Source organism: Acinonyx jubatus, chromosome D1, assembly GCF_027475565.1.
Source record: "Acinonyx jubatus isolate Ajub_Pintada_27869175 chromosome D1, VMU_Ajub_asm_v1.0, whole genome shotgun sequence".
NCBI lineage: Eukaryota > Metazoa > Chordata > Mammalia > Carnivora > Felidae > Acinonyx > Acinonyx jubatus.
This window is the reverse complement of record NC_069390.1, coordinates 97,269,469-97,287,057: the sequence shown is the minus strand read 5'-3', so window position 1 is coordinate 97,287,057 and position 17,589 is coordinate 97,269,469. Positions and strand designations below refer to the sequence as shown.

At 52.2% G+C, this 17,589-nt stretch overlaps 3 protein-coding genes across 22 annotated transcripts in view; all 3 read left to right on the top strand.

Moving 5' to 3' along the window:
* The window catches only part of KMT2A (lysine methyltransferase 2A), an 83,137-nt gene extending 77,785 nt beyond the window's left edge, over positions 1-5,352 (top strand). For all 7 annotated transcript variants that reach the window (XM_053204025.1, XM_053204023.1, XM_053204028.1 and 4 more), the window contains one exon: positions 230-5,352. In XM_053204025.1, coding sequence (XP_053060000.1) covers positions 230-505 — 276 coding nt within the window. In that variant the 3' untranslated portion in view covers positions 506-5,352. The remainder of the gene's footprint in view (positions 1-229) is intronic.
* Positions 5,353-5,968: 616 nt separating this feature from the next.
* On the top strand, positions 5,969-9,893 carry TTC36 (tetratricopeptide repeat domain 36). The gene is made up of 3 exons (XM_027036650.2): positions 5,969-6,154; positions 6,696-6,884; positions 9,599-9,893. The coding sequence occupies exons 1-3, from the start codon at positions 6,037-6,039 to the stop codon at positions 9,859-9,861; spliced, it is 570 nt and encodes a 189-aa protein (XP_026892451.1). The 5' UTR covers positions 5,969-6,036; the 3' UTR covers positions 9,862-9,893.
* A 157-nt stretch (positions 9,894-10,050) lies between these two features.
* The window catches only part of TMEM25 (transmembrane protein 25), a 17,909-nt gene continuing 10,370 nt past the window's right edge, over positions 10,051-17,589 (top strand). For 2 of the 14 annotated variants that reach the window (XR_008290636.1, XR_008290635.1), the window contains exons 1-7: positions 10,268-10,740; positions 11,030-11,341; positions 11,773-12,063; positions 12,726-12,756; positions 12,912-13,012; positions 13,147-13,233; positions 16,318-16,522. Coding sequence is in view for 11 of the 14 variants with exons in the window: in XM_053204038.1 (XP_053060013.1) it covers positions 10,671-10,740; positions 11,030-11,341; positions 11,773-12,063; positions 12,269-12,397; positions 12,726-12,756; positions 12,912-13,012; positions 13,147-13,337 (1,125 nt within the window). In the remaining 3 variants the exon portion in view is untranslated. Of the gene's footprint in view, positions 10,227-10,267; positions 10,741-11,029; positions 11,342-11,772; positions 12,101-12,268; positions 13,013-13,146; positions 14,714-16,317; positions 16,771-17,589 lie in introns of those variants that run through there. The other 12 variants (XM_015062154.3, XM_053204031.1, XM_053204033.1 and 9 more) reach the window with 12 other exon arrangements.

Genomic DNA, 17,589 nt, shown 5'->3' with positions numbered 1-17,589 from the left:
GCGACACGATGTTTTAGGCTTCTCCTTCCCGTGGAGACATTAAGAAACCTCTAGTGCGGCGGCTGGAGTATTGGAGGTTGTTACGGAAGGATCTTGAGAGATGGGAGGCACTTTTCTAGAAGGAACTTTTCTCGGCAGCGGCTGTCGGGCACAGCAGAAGAAGGTTGGGAGGTGGTCCCCGGCCCGAGCTGTGCTAAGTAACAAGGTCTCCTTTCTCCTTCACGCGTAGGGCATCGGTTGCTACATGTTCCGAATTGATGACTCCGAGGTGGTGGACGCCACCATGCATGGAAACGCTGCACGCTTCATCAACCACTCCTGTGAGCCCAACTGCTACTCTCGGGTCATCAACATCGATGGGCAGAAGCACATTGTCATCTTTGCCATGCGCAAGATCTACCGCGGGGAGGAACTCACTTACGACTATAAGTTCCCCATCGAGGATGCCAGCAACAAGCTACCCTGTAACTGTGGTGCCAAGAAATGCCGGAAGTTCCTAAACTAAGGCTGCTCCTCTCCCCCGGCGGTGGAGTACGAGGACCCGGGGCCATCCAAAGCGATGCTGAAGGCCTTTGCCAGCAGCTAGGAGTTCCAGGATTGAGTGGGCACGGTTTGAGGGGCCTCCGTGATGGCCGGGCTCCCTTACGTACGTCCCACGTTCACATTATACATGTGATCGCGGTCCTGGAGAGAGAGATGAGGTCTCAAAGAAAAGCTCCGTGACCGGCTTTCTTCTGGGGCCCCTTCTGATTGTATGCCGTTAAAGAGTGGAAGTGGGGTCGCGAGCAGACTTGCCTGGAAGGAGCCTGTAGAGGGTTAGTTACGTTGGGAGATTGGGCCCGAGTGTCTCCTCAGAGAGAAGTTGCCATCCCCGCCTTGGCCCTTTCCCAAGCACTATACGCGAGGGGTCAGGCAGGGCCCCAAATAATAGAGTCGGTCGGATGCCTGATAGTGTGCCAGCCGGGCCCAGCCTGTAGCCATCTGTTGAACAAACAGAGAAGGTCTGGTGGTTTTCCCTCCTACCCTCCCGCTTGAGAGTTCACTTCTGGTTGGGAGACAGGATTCTTAGCACCTTTGGTGTCAAAAGGCTGTCTTGGGGTTGTGCCAATTAAATCACCAAACATTGAGCCTGTGGGCTTTAAGTGGGAGCGATCCCCCCATGAGCCTTATCTCAGCCAATGACCTTTCTTGATAATGGGAGTGGCTTCCCTCTCATTCCTTCTCCTCACTCCACTTTCTTCGTTTCCCCTGTCTCATCCCACTGCTTTCCCGATCTTTCTGGGTGGTAGAGAGGAGTGACTCCCTGCTCAAGGACACCCCCTGTTGGGCATAGTACGTGCCTACGAACCGATCCCTGAGCCTGTAAGCACTCCCAGTGGGGAAGTGGACAGGAGCCATTGGCCGTAACCAGACAGAATTCGGAGTTTTCGTAAGGCTCCGCTGAGAGTTTTAAAGAAATATATGTAGCATGATTTTTTAGAAGAGGAAAAAGATTATTTACATAGGATCTGAATCATGCAACAACCAGAGTATCACAACCAGGACAAACCCCTGGGCCCCCTTCCTAGGACATGGTGACTTTATTTTCCCCTTGTTGAGACATAGGAAGACTTCATTTTTAAACGGTCGGTGTCCAGTTGAAGGCAGAACACTAATCAGATTTCAAGGCCCAAAACTTGGGGACTGGACCACCTTGTATCGAGGGACCTCTGCCACCTGCGCAAAATCCACAGATTAAGTAAATTAAATGACACTACTGCCCTGATTACTCCTTAGGATGTGGTCAAAACAGCATCAAATGTCTCTTCTCTTCCTTTCCCCAAGACGGTGTCCTGAACCTGTTAAATTAAGTCATTGGATTTTACTCTGTTCTGTTTACAGTTTACTATTTAAGGTTTTATAAATGTAAATATATTTTGTATATTTTTCTATGAGAAGCACTTCATAGGGAGAAGCACTTACGACAAGGCTATTTTTTAAACCGCGGTATTATCCTAATTTAAAAGAAGATCGGTTTTTAATAATTTTTTATTTTCATAGGATGAAGTTAGAGAAAATATTCAGCTGTACACACAAAGTCTGGTTTTTCCTGCCCAACTTCCCCCTGGAAGGTGTACTTTTGTTGTTTAATGTGTAGCTTGTTTGTGCCCTGTTGACATAAACGTGTCCTGGGTTTGCTCTTTGACAATAAATGGAAAAGGAAGGTCACCCAACTCCATTGGGCCACTCCCCTCCTTCCCGTGTTGAAGCTCCTCAAAAGGCTGTGGGAGTATCCTGACACAGCAGTGCCCCCCTTCTTTCCTGCACTCGCTCTCTCCTTTCTGGGACCAGCTCAGAGCGGCGAGAGGTGTGATCTACATTTCCCTCATCTTTCCCTGCTTCAGAGATAGCAACCAAGTTGAATGGCAACCTGACATTTTCCATCACCATCTGCCTCATCGGTCACCTCGTTCCCTTTCCGTCTGCCCGCCAGGTCCTCATACCTGCAAAGAACCCACGGATCCCCCTGTGCCCTCTTTCGGGGCAGCCCGTTGAAACTGAAGCACAGTCTGACCACTCACGATAAAGCAGATTTTTCTCTGCCTCTGTCGGCCACTGGGTTTCAGAGCAGTGCGGTCCAGTAGAGGGCAGGGCGCCCTTTTCTCCCACGAGAAGCCCATTCCTATGGAAGTCTAGCAAAGCAATACGACCCAGCCCTGCGTTCTCTGCCCCAGGACTCATGGCTCTGCTGTGCCTTCCACCCTGGGCTTCCTGTTCTTCCGTGACCTTAAGAACTGTGTCTGGTGGCTTTGCTGGAACATTGTCACTGTGTTCGCTGTCATGCAGGGAGCCCAGCACTGTGGCCAGGATGGCAGAGACTTCCTTGTCATCATGGAGAAGTGCCAGCAGGGGACTGGGGAAAAACACTCTACCCAGACCTCGCCTCCCTTCCTCCTTTGCCCGTGAACAAGATACGGTGGCCCTAGGGGTCCCACTAGTGTCTGGTTTCCTTTATTATTGCACTGTGTGAGGTTTTTTTGTAAATCCTTTTACTCCTTTTTTTTCTTTTTTCTTTTTTTTTTTTTTAAGAAAAAAAAAAAAACCTTAAGCTGCATTTGTTACTGAAACGATTAATGCACTGATGGGTCGTGAATTCACCTTGAGAAAGACCCAAAGGCCAGTCAGGGGTTGGGGGAGACTCAGCTAAATAGACCTAGTCACTGCCCTGCTAGGCCATGCTGTACTGTGAGCCCCCTCCTCGTTCTCTTTCTACCAATCCCAAACCCTGAGGCCAGAGGAGGGACCACATCTTTCCTTCTCTTGCCAGCTGCAGATGGTTTGCCTTGCCTTTTCACTCCCCGTCAACCATAGAAACGAGTAATTCCTCTTCTAGCTCAGCCTCGAGTCCATTGCCAAAATTCAGCATACCTGCCAGCAACTTGGGGAATAAGCTAAGGTTTCCCTACAAGAGGGAAAGAAGGCAAAAACAAAACACGGCCTATCTGTCTCCAAAAACACCCGAGTTTGTTTTGAAAGTGACCAAGGGAATCTCCGCACAAAAGTGCAGACCGAGGAACTGTGGTGAGTCATTCCCAGGAACCCCCCCAAGGGGCATCCCGAATCCCTAAGGAGTAACACAGCTGCAAGCCTGGTCAGTTCTCAGTGAGAGAGCCAGCTCCCTTACAGCTTTGCTGCTAGAACCTGTTGTGGCTGCATTTCCTGGTGGCCAGTGACAACTGTGTGACCAGAACAGCTGCATGGCGCTGACCCTATGGCCGGAACTTGGTCCCCTGGCTCCCTCTGTTACCGTCCACCACCTCCAGCACAGCCCTCCTGGTTTTAGACCAATCACCAGAATTCAGGGGGAAGCCCTGGCAGCTAGACGTAAGATTTCAACCAGACTCCTTTGCCGGGATACGGTCCGCCACCCCGCTTGCCTCTGTCAACCCCCTCCCGGCCCCCCCACCCCACCTCACCCCACCCCTCCCCTCCCCTCCCCTCCCCTCCCCGGCCAACGCAGTGAGCACCATGCAGCTCCCTTGATTCAAAAAATACAACAACAACAACATAAAAACAAAATAAAAAACAAAAAAAACCACAAAAAACAAAAAACAAAAAAAATCTTTTAATGAATGTATCTTTCTAAAGGACTGACGTTCAATCAAATATCTGAAAATACTAAAGGTCAAAACCTTGTCAGATGTTAACTTTTAAGTTTGATTTGGGATTTTTTTTTTTTTTTTTTTAACTAGAAGTCGAGTTTGGGTTTTTCTTGGTTTTGGTTTTTGGTTTTTTTTTTTTTTTTTTTTTCTTTTTAAAGGAAAAGCGGGTCATTGCAAAGGGCTGGGTGTAATTTTATGTTGCATTTCCTTCATTTTAAAGCAATACAAGGTTATCGAGCAGATGGTTTTGTGCCGAATCATGAATACCAGTCAAGTCTCACACTCTGAAAACTTGCAACTTCTTTTGTTTTGGTTTTCAAATAAATATAAATATGATATATATAGGAACTAATATAGTATTGCACCATGTAACAAAGCCTAGTTCAGTCCATGGCTTTTAATTCTCTTAACACTATAGATAAGGATTGTGTTACAGTTGCTATAGTAGTGGCAGGAAAGCGTCAGTCTGGTGCTCCTCTGATCCTCCGAAACCGGGGGGGTGGGGGGAGACCCAAACCATAAAGGGACCGGGGAACGACCCATTCCTAGGATCAGAGAGAAATGCAGAAATGGTGTCACCTGGATTTTTTCTGCCCATGAATGTTGCCAGTCAGTACCTGTACTCCTCGTTTCTCTATTTTTGGTTATGAATGTTGGGGTTACCACCTGCATTTAGGGGAAAATTGTGTTCTGTGCTTTCCTGGTATCTTGTTCCGAGGTACTCTAGTTCTGTCTTTCAACCAAGAAAATAGACTTGTGGTGTTTCTTTTATTGAACTTTTAACAGTCTCTTTAGTAAATACAGGTAGTTGAATAATTGTTTCAAAAGCTCAACAGATGACAAGCTTCTTTTCTAGAAATAAGACATTTCTTGACAACTTTATCATGTATAACAGATCTTTTGGTTTTTTTCCTTGTGTTCTTCCAAGCTTCTGGTTAGAGAAAAAGAGAAAAAAAAAAAAAAAAAAAAGGAAAAAAATGTGTCTAAAGTCCATCAGTGTTAACTCCCTGTGACAGGGATGAAGGAAAATACTTTAATAGTTCAAAAAATAATAATGCTGAAAGCTCTCTACGAAAGACTGAATGTAAAAGTAAAAAGTGTACATAGTTGTAAAAAAAAAAAAGGAGTTTTTAAACATGTTTATTTTCTATGCACTTTTTTTTATTTAAGTGATAGTTTAATTAATAAACATGTCAAGTTTATTGCTGCACACGATCAAACTTTCTTTTGGCTTTGGGTGGGGTGGAGGAACCAGAGCAGCTAGTGGCCTGTGACCTGACTGCAAAGTACCTCCCACAGTCTTTTCTTTTAAGGTGGAATCCTTGAATCTCTCTGCCTCGCCTTCCTCCTGGCACCAGGCCCCACTCCACACTGACCCTGAACGGTGTTTTCTTCCCTCCCTCATCAATGGTGTGTGTTCGGGACCTAATTAATCCTGGGTATGACGAGGGCATAAAGAGGACAACGGAAGAGCTTTATCTCCTGCATAGCCCCTCTTTTTTTTTTTTTTTTAAAGCCACGGGGCGGTCAAGAGGGCTTCTAATGACTTCCTCCCAATCTATGAATGTAAGAAAATGAAGGCATTTCAGGAAGCATCCCCTCTCGCTCCACCTTAAGGCAGAAATCGGATTTATTTACTCTGTTCCTTCCCCCTAGGACTGGGGTAGGGAGTTAAGAAACATTTTTAAATATTTTGCCAAGCCAGAGTTGCTAACCCCAGGCCAAATGAGGTTGGGTTTACGTTACAGCCAAGGATTGCAAGACACTCCTCGTGGGGGATGGACCTCAAACAGAACCTCTGCCCTCCAGATGAGCTGGCTGTGAGGCTCAGCCCCCTTCCCCCCTCCCCCTCTATCCTGAGTCACCTCGGAGTTGGGAGCGGGGCACCAGCACCATGGGGACTCCCAATGATCAGGCAGTGCTGCAGGCCATCTTCAACCCTGACACCCCATTCGGAGACCTTGTTGGGTTGGACGTGGGAGAGGAAGTGGAGAAGGAAGAAGTAGACGAAGGTGAGTTCGACTTTGGACGGCAGTGTTACTCTGGTGGCAGAGGATGGTAGTCTCACAAGGCCCCTTGTTCCGTGACCCTTGAATGACGGTTGAGGTTGGAATCAGAGGTCTACTGATCGTTGGTGCACAGGTTGGGGGCTCGGCAAGAGTTTCTCCGCCAAAAGGAGAAAGCCAGGATTTGTCCTTCAGCCCTCACACCTCTGACCTTCCCTCACCACTTAGTTCACCCCGTAATCCAAGCTCAACTGTACTGGGGCCGCGGGGAGGTGCTAAACTTTCACATCTTTGTCATAACAGGGGCATTTCACTCCCCACAGGATGGAAGGGGTGGGGAGGGGCTCTACTCAACGTTTCTGACCTCGACATGCACAGCCTCAGCAGGCATTCAGGGTTCCACACCGTTCCCAGCCAAGCCCTGAGCCAATCCTACGTCCCAGCCAACCCCTCCGGCTCAGGTCCCGGCTTTCCAAAGCTCGAGCTGGCTTCTGCTCCTTGCTCGCAGCTGCACACCTGTCCCTTCCCTGTTCCCTTCCTGACACAGATGGAGTTTTCCCTCGGGCACAGTTGGAGCAATCCAAGGCCCTGGAGCTGCAAGGGGTGATGGCAGCGGAGGCTGGCGACCTCGGCACGGCCCTGGAGAGGTTTGGCCAAGCCATCGGCCTGCTGCCTGAGCGGGCCTCCGCCTACAACAACCGAGCCCAGGCCCGCCGACTCCAAGGAGATGTGGCAGGTGAGGGGAGATGCCCTGGAGCTTCCACAGAAGGGACCCTGGGGTCCACAGACCAGAGATGGAGTGGTTGTGGGACTGGGGCCTGGAGGCTGGGACTGTTCTGGAACTATGTTCTTACCTATAAGAGCTATCCCATGGGCCCTGCTAGTCTCTGGGGGCTATTGGGAAGGTCAAAGAGATCGCATTCCATTCGTTTATGTAACAAACATTTAATGAGCGCCTACTGTTGTAGCGGTGGGCTAGGACAAAGAGGAGAGATAGACCACCCACAGGAACTACTCCTACTCCGTGCCGGGTGTCCGGCACTTTCCATGTGACTTCACAACAACCCCCGAAGGTGTGCGCTATTGGTACCTCCCTTTTATAGAAGAAGACTGTAGCAGAATTGGGGTTTGAAGCAGGTGGTGGGGCTCCAAGGTCTGTGCTCTTAATGCCCCTGTGCTACTGCTTCCCAAGAAGCTCACGGTCCGAGGGGTGGGACAGACCCACAACCATGAGACAAGCTGAGAAGGTTCAGCACAGTGTCTGCCCGCCACCCCTCACCCCCCACCCCCCGCCGCCAGGGGTGAGTTTGAAAGGATGAATAGGCTGCAGCTGGGTGGAGGAGAGGAAGCGGGAGAAGGTACAGGCAGGTGGAGACCCAGAGGGCGTGGAAAAGTCCAGAGAACTTCAGAACTCCAGGCTGGCTGGAATGGGGACTGGTGGGAGGGTGGAGTAGGGCCTGATGGCAACGTTAGGCAGGTTGGACTGTGTCTTGAACACATGGGGAATCATTAAAAGGCTTTTACCTGGGGAGTGACCGGATTGAACCTGCTGCCCTTGGGCAACTCTAACTGGAAGGGGGGCAGTGGGACAGAGAAGGCCATGCTGGAGGCCGGAGGGCAGACTGCAGGTGTAAACCACAGAAAACCGTCACGGTGGTTGAGGTGCTCCTGCAGCCAGGAACGCCAGCCTGAAGGGTTTTGAACATTCTGGGAACAGTGGGGGGGAACCAAGGACCCCTTCTCCAGGCTTGGTTGCCTGGCTTCGGCAGGAGGGGGCTGAGTGGGGCTGTAAAAGCAGCTGAGGACAGTCTGTAGATGAAAAGCCCAGAGAGGAACAGAGGTGATGCTGTCTGGAAAAGGCTTTTTCCCTTCCTCCAGACCGGCTCCTCCAAGGGAAACCCAGAAACGCTATGATCAGAGAGCTTCTGTGATCAGAGAGCTTCTTTTTTTTTTTTTTTTTTTTTTTAATGTTTTATTTATTCTTGAGGGAGAGAGAGACAGAGCATGAGCGGGCACGGGGCACAGAGAGAGGGAGACACAGCAACCGAAGCAGGCTCCAGGCTCCGAGCTGTCAGCACAGAGCCTGATGCAGGGCTCGAGCCCACGAACCGTGAGATCGTGACCTGAGCCGAAGTCGGATGCTCAACCGACTGAGCCACCCAGGCGCCCTGATCAGAGAGCTTCTTAACCATCTGGGTGGCCTGGGCAGCCTAGCCCTCGATGGGTTCTGGGATCAAAACACACAGAGACTGGACAGAGATCAGCCTCTCTGTAGGGTGATGCTGGAGCTTCTCACGCGCCCTGACAGCTCTTTAGACTAAAGAGCATGAGTGACCTGGGCAGAGCCCAGAAAAACTGCAGCTGGGCCCTAAAATACCAACAGCTGCCTGAGTTTGAATTCAGAGTTTAATGCCCAATCCGAGTATTTCATGAGAAGGATAGACATGACAATGTGCGGGGCCAGCCCTGACTCCAAGACCTCCTTTAATGAAAATAGATAGAAAATAAGGAAGATCATGGAGACAAAGAATGAGGAAAGGCAGTCAGCAGGGAGAACAGGTGAGGGAGAAGCCGTTTTAAACATACGTTTTTTAATGTGTATTTACTTTTTTTTTTTAATTTTTGTAAAGTTTATTTATTTTTGAGACAGAGAGAGACAGAGCATGAACGGGGAGGGTCAGAGAGAGGGAGACACAGAATCTGAAACAGGCTCCAGGCTCTGAGCGGTCAGTACAGAGCCCGACGCGGGGCTCGAACTCACGGACCGCGAGATCACGACCTGAGCCGAAGTCGGCCGCTTAACCGACGGAGCCACCCAGGCGCCCCTGTGTATTTACTTTTGAGCGACAGAGCGCGAGAGGGGCAGAGAGAGAGTTGGACCTCAAGCACTCGGGGCTGACAGCACAGAGCCCACTTGGACTCGAACTCATGAACCATGAGATCATGGCCTGAGCCCAAACCGGCTGCTTAACCTGCTGAAGCACCCGAGTGCCCCAGGGAAAAGTTGTTTTAAAGCATACACTGAATAAGGGGAGAGGAATGCCTTCAAAAGGAAAGGAAAGAGAAATGGATTTTATTATACATGTAAGAAATGGTTGTCAGTACATGATAAATTTTTTGGACTTTGAGATTCAGAGTCAGCCACTTGGCACGTGGTAGATACTTAATAGCCTATGACTGGAAAAAACGGCCTGCTTCTGCTGGACAACGGGCCAGATTCATTACCATAGTGACCATTCAAAATCGTCCCAGCACCCTTCACGTTTTGGTGTATTCGATGGTGAAAGGTGATAGGGACCACAGTCTCAGCTCTGTCACTAAACTGGCTGTGCGGCCCGGGGCAAGTGTGGCCAACTCCTCCAGTGTGCACGTGTGACGAGGAGCAAGGGCAGGCGGGTGTCGGGTGGCCCTGCCCCGGGGCCTCGGTTCTGACCGCCTTCCGTCCCGCAGGCGCCCTGGAGGACCTGGAACGCGCTGTGACGCTGAGCGGCGGCCGGGGTCGCGCCGCCCGCCAGGGCTTCGTGCAGCGCGGGCTCCTGGCGCGGCTGCAGGGCCGGGACGACGACGCCCGCAGGGACTTCGAGCGGGCGGCGCGGCTGGGCAGCCCGTTCGCGCGGCGCCAGCTGGTGCTGCTCAACCCCTACGCCGCGCTGTGCAACCGCATGCTGGCCGACATGATGCGGCAGCTGCGCGCGCCCCGCAACGGCCGCTGAGACGATCCAATAAAGCTGCCGGCTCTCTCCCACTCGCGTCCGTGTCTGCGTCCAGCCGCCGGCCCCGCAGCGGCAGGGCACTTCGTGGTCGGCCGGCACTCCGGTCTCCGGCCCGGAGGACTGGGCGGGGCGGGGCGGGAAGGGGAGGGGGCGGGTGGGCGTGCTCGGGCGTTGATTGGCCCCGCCTGGCCCCGCCCGGCCCCCCCGCGGACTGCAGCGCCCCGCAGACAGGAGCAGTCGCTCGGAAGGAGCGTGGGGAGGGCGCCAGGTGAGCCGCCTGGGGCGGCGGGGCGGAGCTGTCGTGCGACCCCCGCCGCCCGGACCTCCGCCGTGCCGGCCCACTTCCGCCTGGTCCCCGGAGGGTGGTAAAGGGGGCGTGGGGCCACGGAAGGGAGGGTAAAGGGGAGTGGGGGAGAGGGGTCCGGAGGACGGTCCCCTTGGGGGAGGGGCACTGCGCCGCGTGTCCGCCTGTGCGCGTGCGCGCGAGCCGCCCCGTGCGGGCGGCACGGTTGCGCGCGGTTTCTGCGTCCGCGAGCCGGCGCTTGATTGTGCCTTGGGGGCGGCGCCGGGTTGTGAGCCCGCAAGGTGGGTTGGTAGCCACTGGGTCAGCTCCGGCCTTGGCGCTGAGCTGATGTCGTCCTCGTCTTCGCCGCTGCGGGTCAGGCTCTATTTGTGTGTTGGTGCACGGTTTATTTTTGTTTCTGGAGAGGAGATTCCCGGAGGAATTACCGAGCCTGCGTGCGGTCACCTGGCTAACGTCGAGGCCCGCCCCCTTCTCTCGGCAGCCTGGGGCCCAGGCCTGAGCCACCATGGCGCTGCCCCCAGGCCCAGCTGCCCTCCCGCATACACTGCTGCTCCTGCCAGCCCTTCTGAGCTCAGGTACACCCCCGTTTACCCCTTGGCCGAGCACTTCTGGGGGCAACCCCTCTCTTTCCCCTCTTTGTCTGCACCTTGGGTTTGGGAACCCGCTTCAGGCCACAGGGACCAGAGCTGGCTTCCCCTCACCCACCTACCGAGGGTCCAGCCAATTTTTGGTGAGCGAACGTAACCAAGTGCACTGGCCCCTGTTCCTCTGCCCCTCTGTAAGCGGATGTCGTGCTGGTCACAGGCCAGTACCCCAGTACTGACCTTCTCCCAGCTCTCTCCACAACTCCCTGCTGTGTTGCAGGTTGGGGGGAATTGGCACCACAAATTGATGGTCAGACCTGGGCCGAGCGGGCACTTCGAGAAAACGAACGCCACGCCTTCACCTGCCGGGTGGCAGGGGGGCCTGGGACCCCCCGACTGGCCTGGTACCTGGATGGACAACTGCAGGAGACCAGCACCTCAAGACTGCTGAGCGTGGGCGGTGAGGCCTTCTCTGGAGGCACCAGCACCTTCACTGTTACTGCCCAGAGGGCCCAGCGTGAGCTCAACTGCTCCTTGCAGGACCCGGGTCGTGGCCGGTCAGCCAATGCCTCGGTCATCCTCAATGTGCAATGTGAGTGCCTCTAAGATGGGCAAGGAGAGAGGTTCTCTGCCCTGGGACCCCCAGCAGCCACCAGGCAGGTGGTCTGATAGAGCATTTAACAAATACGTACTTTGCAGATTTGAACTCACATCATCCTCAGGATAATCCTATGAGGCGATTGTTACTGTTATCCCCGTTTCACAAGTGAGAAAACTGAGCCACAGATGGTTAAGTCCGACGGCTCATAAGCAGAGCCAGGATTCGAATGCAGGCAGCTTGGTTCTTGTGTTTCTACTGCTGGTCACTATGACGTGCTGCCTCTCAGGGAGACCCAACCATCCTGTTTCCCAGAGCCTTTTAAAGGGGAGGTCGAGGCCCCCGGCTCACTCCTGAGTTTGGGAAGAGTGGGCAAGGAGTACGAGAGGTGTGGTGAGAATATGTTGGCTTCTGCTTTGTACCAGTTAAACCAGAGATTGCCCAGGTTGGGGCCAAGTACCAGGAAGCTCAGGGCCCAGGCCTCCTGGTTGTCCTTTTTGCCCTGGTGCGTGCCAACCCACCTGCCAACGTGACCTGGATCGACCAGGATGGGCCGGTGACTGTCAACGCCTCCGACTTCCTGGTGCTGGATGCCCAGAGCTACCCCTGGCTCACTAACCACACAGTGCAGCTGCAGCTCCGCAGCCTGGCGCACAACCTGTCCGTGGTGGCCGCCAACGACGTGGGTGTCACCAGCGCCTCGCTTCCGGCCCCGGGTGAGCACTGCCAGCGACTGGCCCGGCAAAGCCTCAGGTGGGTGCAGGATCACGGTACATAAATGGGACGACTAGTTGCCCTTTGGGTGAGTCTCATGAACGAGCTGTGCCGCCCACCTTGGGCAAGGAGCACCGAGTGGCACCTGTAGCGTCTCAGAGTTGGGGACCCCGCCCACTTAGAACCTAACCAGAGGACAACTTGCAGGGCTCCTGGCCACCCGAGTGGAAGTGCCGCTGCTGGGCATCGTTGTGGCGGGAGGGCTTGCCCTGGGCACACTGGTGGGGTTCAGCACCTTGGTGGCCTGCCTGGTCTGCAGGAAAGAGAAGACCAAAGGTAGGTCCAGAGCCAGGAGGGGGAGGGGGCTGGGCAGAGAGAGGGTGGCTGAGGGGCAGGGAGAAGGAGGAGCAGCGAGGGCAGCATGTGGGGCTAGGCAGAGCAAGTCCTCTCTGACGAGTGGCAGAAAGGGTCTCCCTGAGCATGGCCGTGGGTAAAACCAGATGCAACTCAGGGCTGAGCACTGGGAACCCAGTCTGTCCCAGAGGCTGGGCATTGGAGAGATCCTTGCCTGGGGGTCCTGGGGGTCCTGGGTCTGAAAGGGCATTGGGGCAGAGCCCAGAGTGAGTAGGCACCCTGAGAAAGTGTGTGGTTTCTTTCTCCCCAGGCCCCTCCCGGCGCCCATCTCTGATCTCTAGGTAACTCTTCCTGGGGCTGGCTGGCTGAGCTGAACTGAGATGCGGCACGGGGACGGTTGGAAACCCGGGGTCTCTCTAGTTCTGGAATGGGCCCCCAAGCAGGAATCTGTGCCTGCTGGAGCTAGGGCATATCCCGGGCTCTGTCCACCCTGTAGTGACTCCAACAACTTAAAACTCAACAACGTGCGCCTGCCACGGGAGAACATGTCCCTCCCGTCCAACCTTCAGCTCAACGACCTCACTCCGGATTCCAGAGGTACACCCTTTGTTTGTCCCCGCTTTATCTTCAGAGGTGCTTCTGAGGAAAAGAGAGAGCCTGGTACTAGGAGGGGCTAGGCCTTGTCAGGCACACTCCTCATCGTGGGCACCACCCCGTTTGTCACCCAACAGAGAAACCAGCAGACCGGCAGATGGCTCAGAACAGCAGCCGGCCAGAGCTGCTGGACCCGGAGCCTGGTGGCCTCCTTACCAGCCGAGGTACAGGGGCATGGGCCCACGGCCCCCCTCCTCTCCTCCCCAGCCCTTGTGCTTATGCCAGAGGCCTCTGGGTCTCCAAGCTTCCAGGCAGTGAGGCTTACTGAGACTCACGGCATCTTTGACCTTGCAGGTTTCATCCGGCTCCCAATGCTGGGCTATATCTATCGAGTGTCCAGTGTGAGCAGTGATGAGATCTGGCTCTGAGCCGGGCGAAATTGGGGGCAGGGGGTGCCCTCTTGGCTCCTGGGCCCCCTCCTCCTCCTCCAAGGCAGCCTCTGCCTGGCTCTGTGGCCAGGTCGTGCCACTACTACTTTTGCTCGCCCTTCTGGCTGGGGTGCCCTCTGTCATCCACGTGACACCTTTCACTGGGATCTGGCCCTCAGGGGCACAGATCTCCTTGACAGAGCCACCAGCTGGACCTTAGCCCCTTGTTCTAACTCAGGTTGGGGGCTTTCACCGATGCTTGTGCGCAGGCGGGTGGAGCTCTTACCCAGGTGTGTTTGCAGGTCATCCAGCATCTACTGTGGCATGGGCCTGCCGAGTGTGGTCTGGGCCTGCCCTGTGTCACACGCCAGTACCCTTAGCGCTTTGTACAGCAGGCATGGGGGCATGCCCGGGTGGGGGAGAGGGAGGGCCCAGCATGTCTTCAGTTTCCTTCCCATGCTATGCAGCTTTGTTCCCTCAGGGAAAATTTAGGACCCGGAGAGCTACCTGGAACCAAACTGCCCCTTGCACAGGAACCAACCCCTGGCCCAAGGGGAAGGGCCAAGCACAAACCAGTCCCTTTTGCCGCATACCTCTCTGCCCTTCTCTGTCTGTGCCTCCTCTTGGGCATCATAGGTTATACGTTGGACCTTCTCCCATTTCTTCACTGGGCACTAAACTTCCCCCTTGACCTGGCCCCCGGTGGTGCCAGTGCCTGGTATTAGCACAAGTCAGGAGGAGAAGAGGGAGATGGGAAGTCTAGGGGCACCCAAGACCGCATGTAGCTATGCATCATTTTCTTACTATGTTAGCACTTTAAGCACATCCCCTGGGGAGGGGGTAAGTGAGGGCCTCCGGGCCCTCTCCGTAGCTTCCCCAAGTCTGGCCTTCGTGTAAATCACTGTGAGCGCCCTGAGCCCTCGGGGTTGACAGTTTCCCTCTTGGCATGTCTCCCCACCATGGGACTCCATGACCATTCCCTACCTGCCTCATCAGCAGGAAGCTGCTCTTCCTGTCCATCCTCTTCTTCAGGGGATGGTCATAGTGGCACATTGTTTGACAGAGCTAGAAGCTTTAGGGGAACATGGAGAAAGAGGGGACCACACACCACAAAACAATCTAAGAACTCTTTGGAAAGCAACATGGAAATGATTGCAAGTTAATACAGTGCAGAGTATATTTTTCCCTTGTTGAAACCTTGTTTTGTAATTTTTCTCATGTTCCTGCCTAGGACAGTGCTGAGCACATGGTAATTTAATAAACTTGACTCAACGAATGTGACATGTCTGTTCATTTCTTCGTAGATGGTGTTAAAACAAAATCTTTAAATCACACATTAAGTAGGGGAAACACCTGTGTATCCACTATTCAACTCTGTTAAATTTTATCACTCTACCTTGTTTGCTTCAGATCTTTTATTTTTAAAAATAACGTTACTTCTTTAATTACACTGTTCTCAGCAGCAAGGCTCGTGTTTTCTATTTTGGGAGTCCTGGCGCAGGGACCCCAGCTCTCCAGCCACTGAGTCTCGCTTGCCAGACTCTCCATCTCTCAGGAGTGTGGCTAAGCCATGCTAGCCCTTTTGTCCTGACTAGAGGTACGGAAGGCTCAGACTAGGCTTTGATTTCCCGAATTTGTTTCTGGAGGATCATAAGGGAGAAAAAAAGACTAGAAATGGGATGAAGGTTTTGAGGGCAGATTTATAGCCTATTTTCTTGAACAAAGATGGGCTTGGTTTGCATAGCTCTGAATTTTCCGGCTACCTCCCTCCCTTCTCTCTTGTTCTGTAGGGTGTTTTCCTTCATGGGAGGGACTAAGGCTACCCCAGCCTCCCCAGAGGAATTCTTGAGAGAGCGAGAGAGAGAGAGAGAGAGAGAGAGAGAGAGAATATCCCAAGCAGGCCTGATGCAGGACTCGAACTCATGAACAGTGAGATCACGACCTGAGCCGAAATCAAGAATCAGATGCTTAACCAACTGAGCCACCCAGGTGTCCCCAGCCTCTGTTGGTTTTGTTTGCAAGCTGCTTGGGCCTAGAAATTCTAAAGGCCAGGGTGCCTTGCTGTCAATTCTGTTGACTGTCCTCTGCCGTTTCCTTTGGGAGGTCCCGGAGCCCTTTCCTTGGTGGTTCTTTGGCAAGGCTACAAGCCCTGTGCATCCCCTCGGTTGCCCTCATGGTCTTACCTCGTCAGAAAAGCGGGTTCTTCCTGGCAAATCCATCCTTGCAAGTATTTGTGATGCGGTGGACTTTGAAACTAGTGTTCCAGTCCTCTAGACGTATCCCTGGCGTCCGAGATTCCTTGTTCCTTCGTTGAGTCCCAGACCCCTTGGAGAATTTGATGAGACTCTTTTCTGAGAAAATGCAGATGAAAAAGCCTGCTCATTATGCAAGTCAAAGCCCATCAGATGACAACTTGGGCGAACCTTGCAAACATGCTGAACGAAGAAGCTAAGCCCAAAGGCCACGTGTGACTCCTTTCATATGAAATGCCCAGGATGGGCAGAGACGGAACAGGCTAGTGGTTGCCAGAGACTGGAGGGAGGGAAGAATGGGGAACAGTTGCTGATGAATAGGAGTTTCTTTTTGGGGTGATGAAAATGTCCTGGAATTAGTGGTGACTGATGCACAACTTTGTGAATAGACCAACACTGGACTATATGCTTTACAGGGTGAACTTTATGGAATGCAGATTATATCTCAATAAAGCTGTAATTTTTTTTTTTTTTAAAGTAAACTCTACCCCCAGTGTTGGGCTCGAACTCACGACCCTGAAATCAAGAGTTGAATGCTCCATGGACTGAGCCATCCAGGCACCCCAATAAAGCTGTAGTTTTATTTATTAAAAAAAAATTTTTTTTTACATTTATTTATTTTTGACAGATACAGAGCACAAGTGGGGGAGGGGCAGAGAGAGAAGGAGACATAGAATCTGAAGCAGGCTTCAGGCTCTGACCTGTCAGCACAGAGCCCAACGTGGGGCTCGAACCCACAAACCGTGAGATCATGACCTGAGCTGAGGTTGGACACCCAACTGACTGAGCCACCCAGGTGCCCTTAAAGCTGTAGTTTTAAAGATCATCAAATGGTAATTTGATTTGTACATTTCACTATATATAAATTTCACCTGACAACCATAAGTAAATATTGAACTCCAGTTAATTATATGCATGATAAAGTATTTAGGATGAAGTGTATTGATATCTGTAACTTCCTTTGAGATGTATCAAAAAAAAGATGGACTGACGAATGGATAGAGGGGTGGATATCTGAGAAAACAAATTTAGCCAAAGGTTAGTTGTAGGATTTGGGTGGTAGATATATACATATAATTCTTCCAAAATTCTTTTATAATTTTTTATAATAAAATATTGGGAGGGGATTCCTGATCTAGTTCCTTCTCTGATATTTCTCAGGTCTTTTTTTACCTAAGGATCATGAAGTTTTCAAGCACTACATATGTCCCTGACATGACAGTTCTCTCTTTCCTGGGAAGTTTTTAATATACCTCAGTCACCTAATCTTTGATCTGTTTTTTTTTTTCTCATTTTTTTAATGTTTATTTCTGAGATAGCATGAGTGGGTTAGGGCAGAGACGGAGACACTGAATATGAAACAGGCTCCAGGCTCTGAGCCATCAGCACAGAACCCGACGCAGGGCTCGAACTCACAAACCGTGAGATCATGACCTGAGCCGAAGTCGGTCACTCAACCAACTGAGCCACCCAGGCACCCCTACCTAATCTTTGATCTTTATCCTCCAACAATAGGTATGTTGTTTGTTACCTTGACCTTGAATGTACAGCAGTCCAACATTTGGGGAGGCATAGTTCAGGTTGCATTCTCTCACCTGGACTTTGTTTTACTGAATTCCTCCCGACACAATAGCTGTTTGATGAGGACTTGTAAAAATTAATGCTCAACTTTGTGCATTGCTGGTGGGTAGGTAAAATGGTGCAGCCACCGTAGAAGACAGTCTGGCAGTTCCTCAAAAAGTTAAACCAGCAATCCCATTTCTGGGTTTATTCCCAAAAGAAATGAAAGCAGGGACTCAAACATTTACGTACCAGTTTTAATAGCATTGTTTGCAATCGCCGATATTGGGAACACCTCAAATGTCCCTTAGCAGATGAATGGGTAAAGAAAACGTGACAT